General features: G+C 42.4%; 1 protein-coding gene across 1 annotated transcript in view; it reads left to right on the forward strand.

Moving 5' to 3' along the window:
- The window catches only part of baiap2l1b (BAR/IMD domain containing adaptor protein 2 like 1b), a 49,325-nt gene that overhangs the window by 7,328 nt on the left and 20,093 nt on the right, over positions 1 to 21,904 (forward strand). Inside the window, exons 4-6 of the mRNA XM_076265162.1 lie at positions 9,591 to 9,652; positions 11,820 to 11,891; positions 19,188 to 19,322. Of these exons, the coding sequence (XP_076121277.1) occupies positions 9,591 to 9,652; positions 11,820 to 11,891; positions 19,188 to 19,322 (269 nt within the window). The remainder of the gene's footprint in view (positions 1 to 9,590; positions 9,653 to 11,819; positions 11,892 to 19,187; positions 19,323 to 21,904) is intronic.

The following is a 21,904-nucleotide window of genomic DNA, read 5'->3' on the forward strand; positions in this document are numbered from 1 at the left end:
AGAATTTTGATTATCCAATTGGGTGTGTTATTGGGATTTTATACATTCAATGTGCGCAAATATAATTTTGGTAACAACCTCAGCCCAGGCATCTGGCGACCCTTAGTGGGGTCCGCGGTTTCTAAGCTAAAGCATTTTTTCTCACATACTGCAAACATCACCTTTAATTCATCTGCTGACCTGACCTGACTGTGTGTGATGTGGAAATACATTTAGGATGCAGAAGCCATTATACAGTAAAATATACCGGTATATATATGTCATCACTATCAGATGTTGCAGTTGGTCTGGTTTCCGCTTAGTGAGATGGATCAGATGTTGGTCAGCATTGCCTTAGTCATCAAAATATAATCTATCCGTAAAGTCCCTGTGATTTTTTTTAGTCACCATGATTCGACAGGTGTTGATAAAGTATAAAACATTCCAGCAAGGCAGAGTGAGTGTGTAAGTAAGGGATAATGGACGACACAGTGGTCTGTTCACAGAAGTTAATGCACGGTCGAGGTTGTAAAACGGCCCTGACACGAAGCGGAGGGCCGTTTAAACCTCGTAAGTGCATTAATTTCTGTGAACAGACCACCTGGAGTCCATTATCCCGCTTATTCCACTGTTGCCACTTGCGTTGTGTTCATTTCCTGTTACAATTTTAACGTTTTGAACTGTTTTGTTTTTAAACTGTACAAACTGTTTTGTTTGTAGAACTAATTTCTTCCGACACATATCAACTAATTTCTCAACTTGCCGGACAAACTGCTAGCCTGGTCCTTACCGCCTGTGACTACGTTTCTCTTCATCATACAGTCTGGGACAATGTAATAATAATCTGTCTCCGTAATGGGCGGATGCTTATTTTGAGGTTTAAAATCATTGGAGTTCCCTTAACCAATCAGCAACGTTTCGTAATGACGTATGCTGTGCGCCGGAGTTCAGGCTCTTACGCTTACCACTTCCGCTTCAGGCTCTTACGCTTCCCACTTCTGCTCTCAGTAGTAAACAGACCGCTGGCTAGTATGTAGGCTACCTGACCGCAAGGGCAGTCTCTCTGTAGTGGATATATCTCTAACTTGCGCCAGCCACAGACCGAGAGTTGTGTACCAAAAGCGTCACGTCACCGAGATTATATCAGCTCTTGTCACACGCCAGTTTTCCTCTTATCTCTTCTCGCCGCTTATCAGACGATTGTTGTTCTACGCAGCCCGGTGACGGAGCTACGGAGCTTACTTCGTCCTCCACGGGCTGTTCAGACTACACTCTTGGATAAGTTGGATTGTACTGACGACCTACATGTTATTTATGTCGCATTGATTTTGTAAAGGTAATTTGAGAGTAGGAGGGAGAATAACGAGCAGCAAACGTTTATTTGAAAACATGATAAGTAGTGATGTAGTACACTTGTGCGTTTAGGTTTAGTTATCACCATCTGATAAATCAAACTTTTCCCAAAGCCAGTTGGAAGGAGAGTTATACAACGCCTCTTGTTCCTGCTTTAATTGCGTGATGCCCTCGAGAGTTGAGACAACTTCGCGGATAGCTTCTAGCGTCTCTTCCTCCGTCGCCATTGTTGCTATGCTGTTGAACTACTAGTCCGGCAGCAAAATGCCATAATTTAGGTGAACCTGGTTTTGTTGGTTAAAGTTTTTTTTTTTGCTGTTTCTTGTTGTCAAGGGGTAACTCAATAAGATTAGAGAGGGTGCCCGGTGATATCCCTTGGGCAATTCTCGAAAAAATTAACTAGCAGATATCACTATGAAACTTCCCCAGTTGATTACTTACATTAATATGGAAAAAAAATGTATTACAAGTTATCTGTAATATAAAGTTTAAATATGCAAATTAAGCATAATCCAATTAAATATGTGCTGATTTGCATAAACTAAAAAAAACTAAATCAGAACATTGGATGAAGCCAGGTTCAAAATTACTTTTTCATTTTGTTGACATACTAGATGAAAAGTCTTTACACAGGGAATTTTAGATATCTCTTTTATTTATTCCGTAAATCAGAAAGTACTGCCAATAGCCTTAAAAAATATTTTTTTTCCATGTTTTTAGGAATAGAATGTCATATAAAAAGGCTAAGAATAATATATCAACACACCCATCTGTAGAAGCCTTCAAAATATAGTTAGGTATAAGACTGGAAAGTTTAGTGTATGTAGGTGCTTCTCAAGTGCAGATTTCATTCTCAGAGTGGGAGAGGAAACTAATCCATGGGTGCTACATGCTAGCATCTCTCACTAGCACGTCTCTTAGGTGTGGATGGAGGTTTACCAGAGACTTTCTAATGAGGAGTCACAGCACTCAAAAAATCCTCCATAGAAATGCATGGGGTTAGTTTGTAACGCCAATATGCCAGTTGTCTACACATATCCCGCCCCTTCCGCGGAAAAAAAGTCAACATGTGAATACATTGTGCCAATCATGTGTTGTGAATACATCGTGCCAATCATGTGTTGTGATCTCACTGCTGGAGCAAGGTTGGTGTTATGAAGTCTTGCGCACGCCGAAATAGATGCCTGTTAAGTGCCCAAAAAGCGCTACAATATGGATGAGTGGAAGGACTTGCCTAAACTGCCCTCTATTAGCTGACAGGGTGTCTGTTCTACTGTTCTAATATGTATAAAATATACATTTATGTTTATTCTTTATTACAGTAGTAGTCTATGCTCAGAGCCTAAACTCGTCATTCAAAAAGAGAATATTCATTTTTAAGTATTGAAGTATTTGGAGCCTGAAACAAAGGAATACTTCAGTTGGAAATTCAACTGCCATTTGAAGAAAGATTCATTGATTTGTTACTGAGCCCAACCAGTCTACCAGAAAATGTCAAACTTGCACCAAACTACATTTTGGAGATGATCAGATGTGGCTGCAAGAGTGAAAATCCTTGAAGCTCTAACAGATGCAGTTGCCAGGTTAATGGTGCCTTGCACAATGTTCTCTGCATGTTTTAGGGTAGGATGAGCCAGAACTGGACAATTATCAGAACTAATACTAGACGAAAAGTGCACATATTCAGAATTATTACAGGCAATATCTGAAATTATAAATTCATTATTTGACATAGAAAAGGGTTATATTTTCCTAATTTGAATGCATGAAGTATTGTCTGAATAACTATCACACTGCAAACTGTATTTTAGTACATTCTATTTGAGTTGATTATTTGCTTTTCCTATTTTGTTTTCTTCATGATTTCGGCACATAGGGCTTTAATGGTTAATATAGGATTTTGCCCAAGGGATATCACTGGGCTCCCTCCTAAATATTAAAGAGCCACCCCAAGTCAACAAGTCTAAGCAAAAATGAATAAATAAATAACCCACAAAACCAGGTCTGACCCCATGGCTCCCAGATTGGCATTATCTGAAATATAGAAATTCACTTAGTAAAGGGTTAAATTGTCCAAATTTGAATGTACTGTCTGACAAACTATCACACAGAACACTGTATTTTAGTAAATTTTATTTGAGTTGATTTGCATTTAATATGAGTAGGCCTACTCATCTTGAAATTAGAGGTATATCCTATTTTTTCATGATTTTGGCACATTGGGCTTTTTCATATTTAAACATTAAATTACAGAAAACTTGTAATCCAAATGTCCTGTGTAAAATACTTTTCATCTTTTTTCATCACAATGAAAAAGTAATTTTGAACCCGGCTTCATCTAATGTTCAGATTTTTTCTTTTTAAACTTATGCAAATCAACACATATTTAATTAGATTATGCCTAATTTGCATATTCAAACATTAAATTTTAGATAACTTGTAATACATTTTTTTTCCATATTAATGTAAGTAATCAACTGGAGAAGTTTCATAGTGATATCTGCTAGTTAATTTGTTTGTCCTATTCACCTGTAGTGTCTCACCTTGTATTCAATACATTGAACAAGAAAGGGTTAATATACAAAATTGCCCAAGGGATATCACTGGGCACCCTCCTAAATCTTAAAGAGATACCCCTAGTCCACACGATTCTGCAAAAAAAAAAACTTTAACCGACAAAACCAGGTCTGACTCCATGGCTGCCGGACTATACAAGCTTCGCTGGACTACAAGCAACTCGGCAGGCAAGTTCCGTGTCATCACTTAACTGTTCACTGAATGGCTCGGCTACACGCGAGACGTATAATGTGGGTTGGGCCAGACTATGTGCGAGGCTGAAATCAAATTTTTGGCCGGAAGTACGTAGGATGGTAACGACCAGGCTAACAAAATAACGTTACTAGTTCTAAATGGATGGTTGCTACGGCCAAAGGCCAATCGTTAGTTCTATCTCTCCCGTTGGCGTATCCCAAGATTCTGATGAACTTTAGTTTTGAAACATCGCTATTTTAGCCTGTTGTCATCCATCTAGCTAAAAGCCACCTCCATCATATGCTACAATGTTGCCATGTTCTGAACGTCTGCATTTTACAGCTCGGATGCAACGTGACATTAAATTAACAACGAATTCGGCGAATTAATATGTAAGGGATAATGTATAGAACGCCGGTCATTATTGGGAAAATAAGTCCCGACAGGGCAGCGGAGGGGTCTTGTTCCGCCCTGAAGGGACTTATTTTCCCAACCGGCGTTCTATACATTATCCCGCTTATTACACGGTTACAAACGAAACAATAAACTCCCCACGATATGACTCTTTAGCCTACCTAGCCTAGGCTATAGCCTATTTGTTACCGTTTCATCGTGGCTTTTGCAGAGAAACAAATAGTTCGCAACAGCACATGCTGAACTTGAATCAAACATTCTTTAGAACACAGCTGATCAACCGTTCGCTTTCACTTTTGAAGTTACTTCTATACTCTTTGATGAAGTTCCAGTCTTTGCGTAGTGATATGAAAGACGTGAAATAGAAGCACAAAACCCATTTTCCTTGACAGCGGTCTGTTCTACTTAGCAACGGTCTGTTATTGAGAATTACCAGACCGAACGTTGGGAAGGCCCATTCTGAAGCATTATGAAGAGCCATGTAATAAACAAGTGTGATACGGCCAAAAAAATGGATCTACTTTATAGGTGTGCAAATAACATATGGTTAATGGTCGTTCTAAATTACGTAGGACAATGGGAAATTCAACCAAGCAGTGGAATAATTGCCTATAAACACACATTGACACATTAGCCTGTAGATGTATGAAGTAACACAATGCTCTAGTAGAAACGTCTGACTTATTTTGGGCCATCTGTTGTGGACATCTAACAATTACCTACAAATAAAACCAGTCTTTGTTCATGTTCATGGTCCCCCTGTGTTGGCATTTTGGATGTTGTTTCATGTGTTTATTTTTAGCCATCGGGAACACAAAGGTAAGCGTAGCGAGTCTGTTTTGAGAGCCCTCCTGAGTGACGTCAGTGCTTGCCCACACCCTGCCCTGTTGTTCCGGCATTGGAGAGCACAGGGGCTTGGGACCAGCGGTCCTGCAGAGACCGCCTGGAACCGGATGTTATTGTGACCTTTAGACCCACGGGCGAGTTTAACTCCACCACTGCTTTTTATCATAACAGGCATGCTAAAGAATGTAGAGCAGGTGATTTCCATGCTGTCACAGCTCCAGCATGCAGGCTAAATGACCCTGCTGGGCTGGACTAAGGGAGATGTTGATCTCTTAGCTATTGCCTCATGTCACTTTGCACTCCAGTGAACTGACAATATGGAGACATAGATTTATATACTGTATGTATTCAATATCAATTGATTATTCTAGTGTTTTTCAACCTTTTTTGAGCCACGGTACTATTTTTACATAAAAAAAAATCCCGCGGCACACCACCAACCAAAAATGTAACAGAATTACAAACTGTAGCCTAATATAGCAAAAGTAATGACAATTTAGTCTCTCAATTGTTTACAGTTCAATTCGGAGTCTGCATTTTTCCCTTTCAAGTAGGCCTATTTATTTACAGCATGTTTAGCCTATTTATTTGCTGTTTTAGGCCCTACATCTTTTCACCCATAGTAGAAAGCTAGATACCGGACTGTCCGTAGAGTTCTAGCCTATTAAGTGGCATAGGCTACGTGAACGCGGCCGCCATATTGCTGGAGGCAAACACCTTACTGTCTATGGGCAACACCCTCTGGGCAACAGTAGCCGAAAATCAGAGACCCCTGTCTGATTTCCAATCAGAAACACCTGTTTCTCCATTGGCCTCTACTGTCAACCACTGACATGAAAGAGTATTTATTTACTTAGCAAGTCAGTACATTGTAGGTGCAGATGCTCAACAATGGCATATCCTAGCCTACTATTTGCAACAACTAAAGTTTTTGGACCGAATAAGTGAAATTGGACAATTTCCCACGGCACACCTGATGATCTCTCACGGCACACTGGTGGATCGGTCATCAGTATACTCAGTCTACTCAGCACAGAACAATACAGCCATGTTGCTTACATACAAACATGTGTGAAAAAAACAAGAAAAATTAGTATGTATTTTTTCAAATGTGAATGAAAATGAGAATTAAAAAAATGTATTACAATAATGGCTAATCTGTGTACACATTACAATCACACACAAACAAATTCTCAAGATCCTAACTAATGACTTGCACAGCTTCTCAAGTGCTGATTATGTTGAGGGGGTCTGCTTTGGTGTACACTGAAGGTGGAAGTCAAATATAGCAACATTCACACTGTTCTGGACCCATTCTTATTTTAGGCTCTCAGAAATGTACAATGTGATTTGTGACTAAAGGCATTGAAGTGATTGAAGGCTTTGCCTGTTGAACAGGCTGTAATTATGCCAGCTGGAGTCTGTCTTGATTAAGTGTGTTTTTTAATGGCTGGGCGGGATGCTGAGGGAGAGTAGAACACATTTGGGGTGATTACTGTCGCGAGGTCACACTGAGACACCTTAAGAGGTAAGATAGTGGAAGTGATGAAGCGTAAAGCTTTATATTTGACCTCAATAGAAATAAATGTGTTTTTAGTTAAGTGAGTGAAGGACAAAAAGTCCACATCTGCTTTGTGGGTCTGATCTTCCTTCCGTGAGAGAGTACTGTAACCGAGGTGGAGATCATTTTCCTGACAGAGAGAGAGATAGAGAGAGAGAGAGAGAGAGAGAGAGAGAAAAGAGAGAGAGATAGAGAGAGAGAGATAGAGAGAGAAAAGAGAGCATACTTACACTCGTACAGAAGCCCTCACCTCTAGTCCTCTCACCACACAGCGCTCTAATGGAATGAAAGAGCCCTTCTCTGGATGGTTTCATTACATCTCACACACAGAAGCATCATGAACATATGGACACACACACACACACACACACACACACACACACACACACACACACACACACACACACACACACACACACTCACACACGCACACACAAACACACACACACACACACACACACACATACACATACTCACATATGCACACACACATTAGCACACTAAGTAGTCGCCCACACACTGCCATATTACTTTCTTATGAGTGCAGCTGATAATCAGAGACGCCCGGTGTCATGCGCGGATGGGTGGGTGGTTTGGGTGTGTGGGTGGTTTGGGTGTGTGGGTGGTTTGGGTTTGTGGGTGGTTTGGGTGTGTGGGTGGTTTGGGTGTGTGGGTGGTTTGGGTGTGTGACTCAATGTGGGAGCTTGCCTCAGCTGTAAGTAAACACTGAAACCAATCCATGAGAATGATCTGTACCAGGGGACACACTCTCAATCTCGATTCATACTCCTGTCTGATAATCTCACCCCCTACACACACACACACACACACACACACGCACACACACACACACACACACACACACACACACACACACACACACACACACACACACACACACACACACACACACACACACCTAAAAGACCACCACTCCCCTGACCCTACCCTGCCTGAGTGTTTGCACTGAGTGGGTAGGCAGGGGAGTGTCACAGATGCAGTCAGCAAACAGGGTGTTGCTGTGTATCTGATGAGCGGTCCCTCACTCAACTGTAAGCTTGCCGTTTGTTTGGTTACAGTGTGGTTGCCATGGCATGGTTTGTTATGACTTAAACAAAGTCTTCAGAAAGGAGGTGAGCATTGAGAATAGCCGGACAGCTGAAACGTCTGCTCTTGCTCCCAAAATTAAATGAAAAAACTCCTTTCTGAAGACTTTGTTTTGGTCATTTCTTTCAGTGTGTGAACTACTCCTCTCTCTCTCTCTTCAACTCCTGGTTCAAACGCACCTGGTTAAACTCTAGATCATCTGAGCGCAACAATACTTCTTCTGCATCATGGTTTGTTATGGACAGTGTTTATGTCACTTTTATTTGCTTTTCACTCAATGGCCACACCCATTAATGGAGGCTTATCGAACGGTTATTGTATTATCAGACCTTCATGCCTGTCTGATAAGTCAGATTACATCACGTATTGTAAATTGAATAGTGTATATGTTTATAGCTTTGTCTCATTTAAAGCAAACGCCCAGTTAATCAAACTTACCCACTTAATAACAAAGTGGTTATTACTCCTCCAGGCTCCTACTGTGCTGTTGGCCGTCCATGTTGGACCCAGCTTCCTCTCCCACAGGTGCGAATCACACATGATCGGTTCCAGCGCGGTGATGCAGTGATCTCACCCTTTGTTTGTTGTCTGTTGGCTGTGATGAATATTGGAGGAGCAGGGCCTCAGAGCACAACACAAGCGTGTCTGCCTAAGCGCAGTGTAGGCGGCTCCCTCCTGCACCAGACTTTGTGCTCGCCAAGGCGCTCAGTGCATTATTGCACTTTAATCCGACTTTGATTGTGCTGGAAATGAGCTCTACTGACTGTGTGTGTGTGTGTGTGTGTGTGTGACTGTGTGTGTGTGTGTGTGTAAGATGGGGGGGGGGTGTGAGGGTGAATAGGCCAGGCAGCGGGAGTGTGCTTTTAATTAGGAGGCGTCTGGGGAGTCCAGCTCCTGGAAAAAGAGACCCATGAGCAGGCCCCAGAGGGCCTGTGTAGCAGGAGGAGTGTGTGCTACTCTTAATGTGCCGCTGGTACAGGAGTGTGTGCTACTCTTAATGTGGCGCTGGTACAGGAGTGTGTGCTACTCTTAATGTGGCGCTGGTACAGGAGTGTGTGCTACTCTTAATGTGGCGCTGGTACAGGAGGAGTGTGTGCTACTCTTAATGTGCCGCTGGTACAGGAGGAGTGTGTGCTACTCTTAATGTAATGTGGCGCTGGTACAGGAGGAGTGTGTGCTACTCTTAATGTGCCGCTGGTACAGGAGTGTGTGTGTGTGCTACTCTTAATGTGCCGCTGGTACAGGAGTGTGTGTGTGTGCTACTCTTAATGTGGCGCTGGTACAGGAGGAGTGTGTGCTACTCTTACTGTAATGTGCCGCTGGTACAGGAGGAGTGTGTGCTACTCTTACTGTAATGTGCCGCTGGTACAGGAGGAGTGTGTGCTACTCTTAATGTGCCGCTGGTACAGGAGTGTGTGCTACTCTTAATGTGGCGCTGGTACAGGAGGAGTGTGTGCTACTCTTAATGTGGCGCTGGTACAGGAGGAGTGTGTGCTACTCTTAATGTGCCGCTGGTACAGTGTCTGTGTGCTTCATGTGGATGATGTGCTTTTTTCTGTTGGTCTTCTCTTCTTCACAGGGGTGGTGCTGATGGAGATATCAGAGGTCCATAAAAAGGTTTACCTTGAGCTGGAGGAAAATGTGAGTATGTTTGTGTGAGTGTGTATGTGTGTGTGTGTGTGTGTGTGTGTGTGTGTGTGTGTGTGTGTGTGTGTGTGTGTGTGTGTGTGTGTGTGTGTGTGTGTGTGTGTGTGTGTGAAAGAAAGAAAGAGAGAATATGTGTGTCTGTGTGTGTGTGTCTTGGGAAACAAACAGTGTCGCTGCATGTCTGCGTCGACTCTATGAATTTACAACTTTCATGTCCTTGTTCTCCTCTGCATCCCCTCCCTCTCCTTCCTGGGAGTCCGTAAATATATATTCAAAAAACACAGAACGACACCTACAGCGCTGAACAGCCCCTGTCAATGCAGGCCGTCTGCATCTGTGGCTTTGTGTTGTTTTGTTGTTGTGTAATGTTTTTGAGGAGCGAGTTCCAACCTGTCCCAGAGTCCTCCCCTGAGGGCATGCTGATGATGCCTCACACAGCGCTAATGTGATACAAAAGCATCCTGCCAATCTCACACACACACACCACATACACACACACACACACATGACACGGCGGCTTCATCCTCTCTCCCACTGTGTGGCCTTGAATGCAAACCTCTTAGCTGCTGCTGGAAGATTTTTGAGTGGAATGTTTTCTCATGAAGAGCAGAAGTCAAAAGAGGACAGTTCAATCCATGCAACACGCATAGTTTACACTTCAAGGATTGAACTGTCCTAGCCACGAACCACAATGCTCTTTCTCTCTTTCTTTTTCTCCCTATCTCTCTCCCTCTCTTTCTCTCTCCTTCTCTCAAAGACACACACACACACACACACACACACACAGTGAGAGAGACACACACACACATACACCAACATGCAGTGCTAATTTACCGTTTACCATTTTTAGCACCTCTGTGAAAACACTCCCCATGTCGGTGTGTGTGGGAGATAATTGCAATATAGGGCAGTAAGGTGGCATAATGCAGGCATCCCCATTAGTAGGGATATTTCACAACTCACACCTGGAGCCATGTGCTACTGAGCCACAGGTACAGGCTACTCCTCACTACAGGTACAGGGCTGACGCTACGCCCACGGGAACACCAGAAGGAACTGCCGAAGGGCCTGAGTGGAGTTCTGGAGATCTGTTGACATTGCTGTGGAGTGGGCCAACCCAGAGAAATGATCTTTAGTCAGGCCTGCAGTAGAGAGTTGTCAATGGTTAACCACAGACATTGGCACAAGATGAGAATATAGAGAGCTGCGCCTCCCTCCCTCTCTCCTTCCCTCACACTGTCTATCTATCTAGATGACATTGACTGCTTCTCTCAAACTTGTATTTCAGACTCTCCCCTGTGACATATCACTAGTTGACATGGCCATGTCTGACTTCCCTCTATGTGTTTGTAAGTGCTGTGGCTCACCCAGCAACCAGTCTAAGCAGTCTAAGAGTGAACGTGTCTAAGAGTCTGTGAGTGAACTGAGCTCTGAGACACGTAGGCTGTCTAAAGGTGGGCGCAGCTCTGGAGTGACTAAGCGGTCGTTGCACCTCCACTTGATGCTACTGCTAAAGAGGTTGAGTAAAGTGTGTTTGTGTGTGTGTGTGTGTGTGTGTGTGTGTGTGTGTGTGTGTGTGTGTGTGTGTGTGTGTGTGTGTGTGTCTGTGTGTGTGTGTGTGTCAACTCTTCAACTCCTGGTTCAAACGCACCTGGTTAAACTCTAGATCATCTGAGCGCAACAATACTCCCCTGCATCATAGTTTGTTATGGACAGTGTTTATGTCACTTTTATTTGCTTTTCACTCAATGACTCTGCCACACCCATTAATGGAGGCGTATCGAACGGTTATTGTATTATCAGACCTTCATGCCTGTCTGATAAGTCAGATCACATCACATATTGTAAATTAAATAGTGTATATGTTTATAGCTTTGTCTCATTTAAAGCAAACGCCCAGTTAATCAAACTCAAGTGGTTATTAGTCAGTCTCTCCTCCAGGCTCCTACTGTGTGTGTGTGTGTGTGTGTGTGTGTGTGTGTGTGTGTGTGTGTGTGTGTATGTGTGTATTTGGAAAGGGGTTTCCCTGTGTGTTTTCTATGACTCATCCAATGCAGCACCCCTTCCTTCCAAAGTAATGCAGACAGTGAACCAAGATAGTTATGTCTGAACGGAATGCAGGACTCTAATGTTCTGTGTTTCTCTCTTTTCTGTCTGTCAGTTTAAAAAGTTCCACAAAGAGATCATTGAAGAACTGGAGAGGAAGACAGAAATGGATGTGAAGTACATGACAGTAAGCTATGATAATGTAGTATTTGTATCTCTCTGTATCTCTCTCTCTCTCTCTCTCTGTGTCTGTCTGTCTGTCTGTTCCTGCATTTTTGAATGCTGAAAGTACTTGCTTCCATAGAAACAGAGTTCCCTGTGAAGCATGCCATGTCAATCCTTTTTCCATGTAAGAGGAGAACCTGTTTCACTCCTACCCTTTTAATTCCTCCTTGCTTACTTCAGCCTGCATCATCTTGATGTGCCTTGCTTTTGGCTGTGTTGCTTCATAAAGGTCCCCGCTGGTTATCAGAAGTCTTCTTCGTTCATTTACAGTAATACTGTGGGGTTTTTTTAAAGCGTGAGGTGCGCACCACTGGTGGGAAATAGCGACATGACAAGTGGGGCGAGACAAACAGGAGGATATTTGTGCTTATCTCTCATTAAAGTAATGCGTTTCTTTATTGACAATAAAGACCATACACTCAAAATAAAATAACCACACAAAAACAATGCAGTCATTAATACATAGAGCTATCAAAAATGAACGCATTAACCATTAAGATTACAGTTTTTCTCAGTCGCTTTGGTGCATTTCTTGAATCATCATTAACGTTTTCACAAAAGTTAGGGCATTTCTCAAAACAATTAGTGCAAACTGTTCCACACTGCAAACTGCAAATGGACCTGCAAAAGCATGTATCTTGCTCAAAATGCTTTGTTTATTTTTATTTATTTTACAGTTTTTTTCAGTCGCTAACAAGCGTTTGTCTAACCAGTTGTCACATTTTCAAAACTCTAAACACAATTAACACAGCATCTGTCTTTTGTGGCCATACCATTCAAAGTCAAAGTCAAAGTCAAAGTCTGCTTTATTGTCAATTTCTTCACATGCCCAGACATGCAAAGAGATCGAAATTACGTTTCTTACTATCCCACGGTGAAGACAAGACATATTTTACCAATTAAGTCCACAGACAGGGTAGGAATTTCACGGCGGCCACGACGGCCATGGCCGTCGTAGCCCCTTGCATTGGCCGTGAGGCCCCTTTGAAAATCAGAGGTTTACAGGCCACGGTGGCCTTGGTGCCCCCTTCTTTCAATATTCTGCTTTGCGTCCTACTAATAGCTATTTTTATTTAGCCTGTGGCCTGTCAAAATAATCTTAGCATTCACGGCGCAAATTAATTTAGTCTTTTACGCAGTGGAGAAAGTGACAGCGCAAGAAAGAAAGTGCGTCCAAATTCACCCTTTTTCAGTTGAACTACTCGCGAAGTAGCCTATTCATCACACAGACATCACAAGTATCACATGAAAGAGCTTTTTCTCAGCTTTTAAACGATGTTAGCCGATAATTGCTGTGTTGAACGGTTCGCGAGAAAAGTAAATAATATAATTCAATTTAATCATACATCCGTCCCATGATCTCCCTACCCATTCATCTCGGTGGAATACTTTACGAACCCTTCTTTTAACACATGACAAACCATATATCAGAATAAACAGGAGACCTTACCGAACACAAAGGCGTAAAGCAGTCCCCTGTACAGTTAGCCGTTCCAGAGTAATCCAGTTTTGAATTTGCAGTAAAGTTCGACATACATGGATGTCTCCAAATTTGGGCTTTTACATTGTTCCACATGATTTCATAACGGGCCAAATACAAAATAAATGTTACAAATATCGCCTAGATATTGGTAAATCAGAGGACAGCTGACTAAGAGTTTGTGAAAGTAGCCTTAATGATCACAAAATGCTAAGCATGCATCTAGGCTATTTGAGTTTCTTAAAGCTGAGCTGTGCTTAAATTGTTCAATACATGATTTCTTACATAACAGGCCAAATATAAAATAAATGTTATATATAGCCTATATATCTGTAAATATTAGATGATCAGATGATTTACAGTTCTATGTAATATGTAATGTTTCATGTTTTTGTAATGTTTCATACAGTGATGCAGGTCTACTGCAGTGAATAGGCTAAATACAACTTTGATCATTTTTATAGCCTACTACTGTAGGCTATAGTTAACTTTGGCCTTGGTGCCCTGACATGTGGCCTTTGTGCCCCCCACCAAATATGCCCAACTGAAGGCCAAGTGGCCTTGCCCCCGGAATGGTGAAATTCCAAGCCTGTCCACAGACAAACATAACATTCAAGTAAACAATAAAAAGTAAATAAGAAGGCACATACAATGAAGAAATAAGGCAGCAAAATTGGGTTGAAATTGTGCAATTGTGCATAGACAGTCAATATAATAGTACAAAGTCAGGCCAATAAATGGCTGAGGTAGTTCTGTTTGACCTAAGTAAGCAAGTGGCATAGTGGTGCAAGTTATGTAAGAGCAGCAGAAGTGTTGTGTTTTCAGGACAACAGGACAACAACAACAAGTTGCAAAGTGTGCAAGGAGTAGTGCAAGTGGAGTAGTGCAAGGCAGCCATTTTGGGTCCAAAGTCCAGGATGTTATGTAGCTGAGGGTGGAGGAGGGAGAGGGGGGAGAGAGAGTTCAGCATCCTAACAGCCTGGTGTATGAAGCTGTTGGTGAGTCTGGTGGTGCGGGAGCGCAGGCTTCTGTACCTCTTCCCAGAGGGCAGTAGATCAAACAAATTGTGAGCGGGGTGACTTGCATCACTCACAATTGTGGTCGCCTTGCGGGTGAGGTGGGTGGTGTAAATGTCCTTCAGTGAGGGGAGTGAAGCACCAATAATCCTTCCAGCTGTGTTCACTATGCGCTGCAAGGCTTTCCTGTTGTATTCAGTGCAGCTTCCGCCCCACACAGCGATACAGCTGGAGAGGATGCTCTCAATGGTGCCTCGGAAAATTTTTGGTCATGATGGCTGGTGAAGCAGTTGCTCGCCTGAGTTTCCGCAGGAAGTAGAGGCGGCGCTGAGCTTTCTTCGCCTGTGATGCAGTGTTGGTGGTCCAGGAGAGGTCTGGTGCTGCTCACTCTCTCCACCACAGCGCTGTCGATGGTCAGTGGCAGGTGTTGGGTGTGACCTCTCCGGAAGTAAACAACAATCTCCTTGGTCTTGCTGACGTTCAGCAGGAGGTTGTTGTCCCTGCACCACGTGGTCAGAAGGTCAACCTCCAACCTGTATTGAGTCTCGTCGCCCTTGGCGATGAGACCCACCAGAGTTGTGTTGTCAGCAAATTTCACTATGTGATTGTTGCTGTAGGTTGCAGTGCAGTCATGTGTCAGCAGGGTGAAGAGCAGCGGACTGAGCACGCAGCCTTGGGGGGCCCCAGTGCTCAGTGTGATGCTGCTTGAGATATTGTTGCCAACACGTACTACTTGAGACCTCTGACAGAGGAAGTCCAGTAGCCAGTTGCAGAGGTAGGTACTGAGTCCCAGTTTGTCAAGTTTGCAAATGAGTTGTGGTATTATGGTGTTGAATGCAGAACTGAAGTCTATAAACAGCAATCTCACATATGAGTCACTTTTTTCCAGGTGGGTGAGGGCTGGGTGGGGGGCAGAGCAGATTGCATCCTCTGTGGACCGTTTGGCTTGGTATGCAAACTGGAAGGGGTCCAGGGTGGGGGGGAGAATGGATTTGATGTGTGACATGACAAGACGCTCAAAGCACTTCATGATAATGGGTGTCAGTGCCACAGGGCGGTATTCATTGAAGCAGGATGGAGCAGTTTTCTTCGGCACAGGTATGATGGTGGCAGCTTTGAAACAGGATGGGACGATGGCTTGCTTCAGGGAAATGTTAAAGATGTCTGTGAAGACATCCTTAAGCTCCTCTGCGCAGTCCTTCAGCGCACGACCTGGGATGTTGTCTGGGCCTGTTGCCTTACGGGTGTTGATAGCAGCAAGTGTCCTCTTCACGCTGTCGGCAGAGAGGCACAGGGGCTGCTTGTGTAAAGGCGGAGGGGTCTTCTGTGGGCAAGTGCTGTTTTGTGCTTCAAAGCGAGCAAAGTTTTCACACAATATGCAGTCAGTGAACACATTTCCACAATGCTTACATTTTCTTAACAGACAAGCTATACCTCCCAACAAAACTAACACAACTAACTAAAGCAAACACAGTACCCAAACCTTAGATACAGTATAAAAACCTCTGCTTCTGGTACCAAATGGTTTTATCCCAGGTGCATTGCCTTGGATAATATCAGATGAGATGTTGATGAAAACATGTGGCCTAACTCTGAAGATCGCAGAGATTAGATTCAGTAATTTTGTGCTTTTTTTTCAGCCCCCTCCCCTTTTTTATCTGGGCTTTTTGCTGTTGTTGCTTGTTCAGAATGCTCTTTGTGTGTGTGTTTCATGGATATTTTGTTTACTGTAAGCAATACTGTAAAACGTTTTCTGATCATACTGTAAACAGTATTTCTACTGTACCTTCTGTAGTAAACAGTAAAGGGAAAAAAAACTGATTTGCTTTTTACTGGAATGCTTTTGAATGTGAACATTACATGTGGACATACAGTTCCCAACCAAGAAATTTTGTATAAAAACGGTGGATAGCATGTTTTGCATGCAAAGACCTGGGGGGTATTCCAAGTACGTGGTTTAGTGACAAACCTGGGTTAGTTAACTCAGAGTAGGTGGTAAACCTCCTAATAGAAGAACTGTATGGCTTCCTTCTCCTAACAAAACAATACCATAGGGCTCTTGTTGTAGGAGGTTTACCACTTACTCTGAGTTACAGCTTTTCTCGATTGCTTTTACCTGCTTAAGTAAACTAGAACCCACTTGGTCTTCATGACTACTTTCTTTGCACAGCAGAAGTAATCTCTTGCGAATGTGTTTTCATTGGGTTCACACATTTCTCACACTCTTTTGCAAAACAGTTAACACAGGTGTCATTCAAAAGCCCCAAACTCTATTGGTTTTCCCATACTAAACAAAAGGAAAACCTTTTTTCACAGGTGGTATAGATTCCTTGCATAAGTCTGAATCTCTGATACACCTGTGTGAAACTCCTTTGCACAATTCTTCAATCAGCAATCATTTATTATTCATAAGATATGTCTGTTCTGTGTTGCTATTTGCAAGTATGGATCTAATGCACATTTAGACAAAGTACTGTATTTCCTATTTGGTGGAGAAAACAGTACAAAAGGTGTTTACTGTAGGTCTATTTCGATGAAAGTTGTAGTTCAATGAAATTTACAGTATCTTACTAGGTGTTTGCTGTATGTCTTACAATGACAGTTACATCTTGGGAGGAATGAATAAATTATTTTTTTATTCAGCACATTTTGTCTTTTCACAGTTTTTTCTGACCAGAAAAATGAGAAAGAACAGACATAGCAAAAATGCTCATTTTGAGAACTAGATTTTGCATTTTTTTGTCCATTGTGTAATGATTGATTAAGGAGTGTTTTTGAATTGGCAACAAGTTGTAGTGTTTGAAGGCAAGATTTGCTTTTGCTGCATGTTTTGAGAGAGTAACAGCCTTTTGCAAGCAAAATGTGTCATTTTGTCCAGAGTGCTTTTGTTCAGACACGGGTGTTAACTGTTCTGAGAACGTGATGTCAGAGTTGACAAAGGTATCAAAACGATCGAGAAAAACTGTAACTTACCCAGGTTTGTCACTAAACCACGTACTTGGAATACCCCCTGTACAACTGAAACATAAAAGTCTATGCAGTTTTTGTAATGTCAACAATAGCCAGTATTTTGAAACCTGGTGTACTTTGATTGACTGCATGTACCTTGTGAAGTGAAAGCAAGTGTTATTCTTTGACAGAACAATTTAATTTTGAGTCAGATTTCCAGTGTTTTGGTAAAGTTAGTGTGTGCAGAGAAAGATGTGTTCTGTTTTGAAATGAAGAGTTAGTATATATTTAACAAAATATGTTTATGAGAAGAAAAGTATCCATTTGGCCAATTGTGTATTGTAGGTGTGAGTCTGTGTTAAGAGTTTAGAAAAAGTATCTGAAGTATGTGTAAGCGCTTGTTAGTGATTGAAAAAAACTGTATTTATCCTTTATTTTACCAGGTGATGTCCCAATGAGATATTCAAATCTCTTTTACAAGGGAGCCCTGGGTTTATGTCTCAAAAGCAAGTATTTAAGTCAATAAAACTGTCAGTGTAATCAGAATGACAAGTTCTTACGCCATTATTTATAAACAAGATAGTTATTCTGCTTTGTCATGTTGTCAAAATGACAGTTTGGTCTGTAAGTATTTTCTAATGATGTAAAAATGTACGAGGCAATGCTTTTTTCTGTGTGGCATTTCAAAACTACAAAGTTACACATTATTGTGTGGGGGATTGATTGCAAGAGACTGGATATGTTTCAACGTTTTTACTGTACTGTTTGTACTGCAATTTGTTGACAGAAATTTTTACAGTATAAAGAAAACAAAGGCGTTTAGCCTTAGCCAGCATACAGCAAAGGAAAAATGACAAATTTACAGTAAAACATACGAAACACCCACTAGGGCAGAGTTGTGCACCAATGTCAGCTTAGTGTATTCTGACATTCCTGTCTGTCAGGCTACATATGCTTGACAGACAGCTTAACTGGTTCAACACTTTTGCATGTAATGACTCAAGTGATGAAATAAGGTCTATTTGGTTTATCAAAGCAACTGAGAAAAACTATAATTTGGAAAACAATAGTGGCTTTAAAAAATGAACACAATTAATCATGGATTTAACCTCATTCACTTTCAGAGGCCTAAGCTGATGAAGGTCATGGTATTAAATAAACTAGACTAGGCCTACCTAACGCAGCCAATGGTATCAGACTTGACATGCTTGCAAGAGGGAACGAGGGCTGAATAATGCTTCAAATCTAGCCAACATTTTGGAGGGGGAAAAACAGACAGTAATTTTCAAAACAGATGTTTGAATTCTCTCTTTCTCTCTCTTCTTTGTGAGTGATGTTTGTTTCTCTCTCCCCGTGTCTTCTTTTTCATATTTACATGGACTATTGTGGACCTTGTTGGAATTAATATTATATTACTTTGTCTGCTGCTAATACTATTCAGTTATGCCCCCCCCCCACACACACACACACCTCCTTCCGAAAAGGATTTAGAACCATTGATAACGTCAAGCAAATATGAAAACTAATGCAAATAATAAAAAAATAAAAATAATTATATACAACAGGTATTGAACTAGATTTCTAATAATTTTAGTAATCCGTAACATATCCCATACCTAGTATTAGCCCTTTATTTATGAAATGGAGTCACTTGGTCATTCAAAACTGTAAGGAGAAACGTTGTCTTAATTAACTTTGGTCACTTAAGTTCAAAAACAACCCATTCATCAGTTATTTATATATTTTGGAAGGGAAGAGCAGGAGTCCTGATGTGTCTGTCTCTGACTGACTGCTCTCCTGTGTCTGCCGTTAGGCCACGTTCAAGCGCTACCAGATAGAGCACAAGATGAAGCAGGACTCTCTGGACCGCTCGCACTCCGACCTGAAGAAGCTCCGCCGCAAAAGCCAGGGCAAGAACGCCTCCAAGTACGAGAGCAAGGAGAGTGAGGTGAGTGCTCAATGCAGAAACCATTTACATACAAACACACACACACACACACACACACACACACACACACACACATAGATACACAGATGTGTACACTGATGAAAGGATGTCTATGCATGTACAATATGGACCAGTGGACCATGCGTACACACACACACACACTCAATGTGTCAATGAAGGATGTCTCCTAAATTGACATCATGCATACTCACCAACACACACTCACACACACAAACTCACACACAAACACACACACTCACACACACACACACACACACACACACACACACACACACCCTGTTACTCTTACATAAACATCACTCTTGGTTGTGGACAACTGGAATATCCAGCCACTGCCTCAGTTCCCTTGCCCTCACTTACCTTTGACACACAAGTGACGCATATGCGATGTGACCACACCACAGCGGCCTCCAGGCTTTCCTGTCTAATAAAATGAAACTCAGGCAGCATAAAAATCTGTTGTATTCAGTCTGAATCAGTCTGCATGAAGCTGAGGTCACAGAGGAGGCCGAATGAAAAGAGTCTTGTAGTACATGTAGTGCTCCATATTAGACTTCAACTCGACTCAACTGTCAGACGTTCATATGGGCGGTATTTAAAACCCCAAGAAAGAACTTAATTTTTCCTTTTTTGGAGCTAAATGCTGACAACAAAACAAGCAAAAGCACCGACTTTCTGCTACTGAGACCTTGGGTATGCATACTATCTCTTAATTCCCCTGACTGTGCCTCAAAGACCTCTGTGTAAAACTTTAGTATTAAGATTTCAGTACAGCCCATTGGAATGACTTAACATTTTTTAACTAAGCTTTGTCCTTTGAGATGGCCACCTCAAAAAACACTGACCTCTGGTTTCCCCAGCAACCTGTTTGAAAAGGCCATGAATCACACCTGCAGGACTGTCAAAACTCTGCCTCTCACTAGACAAAGGACATATCCTGTCTCACCAAGAGATGCTGTTTATCGTCTGTGTTTGAGTTGTCAGGAAGGCACACAGTTGGTCAGTGGTGTTGAGCCTGGGGCTTGTTTGCTAATCAGAGATTCATGTTGGATGGGTGGTGCATACAAATGCATGCAAATGTCAGCTGTGTCGAGGGAAGGTCGCTGCACAAATGGCAGATATTTTCGTCTCGCTATCTGTTTACTTAGTAACTGACATCTCTCTCTCTCTCTCTTTCTCTCTGTCACTCCATCCCTCTCTCAGGTTCCCATTCTCTTTCTTTCATCCCTGTTTATTGCTGTGAACTGTCCTACTAACACCGTGTGTTATGGGCATAGATCAGATGTCACTACTTGTTTGGGGATACTCAGTGTGAATGAAGTAGAATGATTGTTCATTTAAATAACAATTTAAATATTCTGATCATCTGGGCTGTTGGATACACACACATTGCTACATTTCTATTTGTGGACACAAACATACATCAAATACACTCATATCCACATGCCTGTACAAACAGACACACACAAATACACATACCCACCACTCCTCACCTAACCAGCCCCTAGTGGGGGTGATGTCAGGAGAAGACACTTCTCTCCACATCAATCCTGACACACATAACACATTTTTCATCGTCTGCCCTCGGAATAGACAGGGTATGAGAGCTGGTTCCCAGGGAGTAGTAATGACATGGGCTCTCCTCTTTCTACCAAAGCCACCTGACCTGACTGGAATGATTTGGCACACAGAAAAGGAAGTGTGCGCCTGATAAAATAGGAAGAGAGAAAGGGGGGAGGGGTTGGAAAAAGAGAAAGAGAAAGAGAAAGGGGGAGAAAGAGTATTGTGCAGAAGGGACAAGAAGCAGTGGGAGGTAAATAGATAGGGAGAGAGAGAAACAGAGAGAGAGGGAGAGAGAGAGAGAAAGAGACATTGAAAGAGTGCCTGGAGCGTTTTCTTTTAGCGAGCCGGCACTCCAGGCTGTTATTCAGCCCAGGGCTCTTCCTGGTGTACTGAGGCCGAGGGAAACTACAGTACCCTGGCACCAGAGCACATGCACACACCAGACTATACAAAGCCAGGATGCTTTTTGAAGAGTGTCTGTGTGTGTGTGTGTGTGTGTGTGTGTGTGTGTGTGTGTGTGTGAGAGAGAGAGAGAGAGAGAGAGAGAGAGAGAGAGAGAGAGAGAGAGAGAGAGAGAGAGAGAGAGTGTGTGTTTTAGACTAGAGCCATGTGGAGGCGGCCGCTCACCATCTAGACCAGAGAGTTCCAGCCTTACCTGCTAATGTATGAGCCCACAGGACTCCAACCTGGCTTCACATCCATGCATGTGGATGGAAATAATGCTCAGATGATTGGAACAACATAAAATGGTGCTTTGTTGTGGTGAGGCCTTTGTTGCTTGTTCAAAAAACCAGGAAGAAGAATGGTGATAAAGAGAGAGAGAGAGAGACTGGACTCTAGAGCCCTAAAGGACAGAAAGCTAGAGGGAGGGAGAGATGTATGGTGAGACTTAGTGGTTATACTTTCATACAGAGATAAAGAGAGAGAGGGAGTGAGGAGGAAGAAGGAAGGAGAGAATTAAAAGAATAGGAGAGAGAGAGGCTCTCTGAAACCCAAAA

The sequence above is a fragment of the Alosa pseudoharengus genome, unplaced genomic scaffold (genome assembly GCF_046254945.1).
Source record: "Alosa pseudoharengus isolate Yale_2024_CS ecotype anadromous, Long Island Sound unplaced genomic scaffold, YU_APseudo_1.1 YU_APseudo_1.1_scf_4, whole genome shotgun sequence".
NCBI lineage: Eukaryota > Metazoa > Chordata > Actinopteri > Clupeiformes > Clupeidae > Alosa > Alosa pseudoharengus.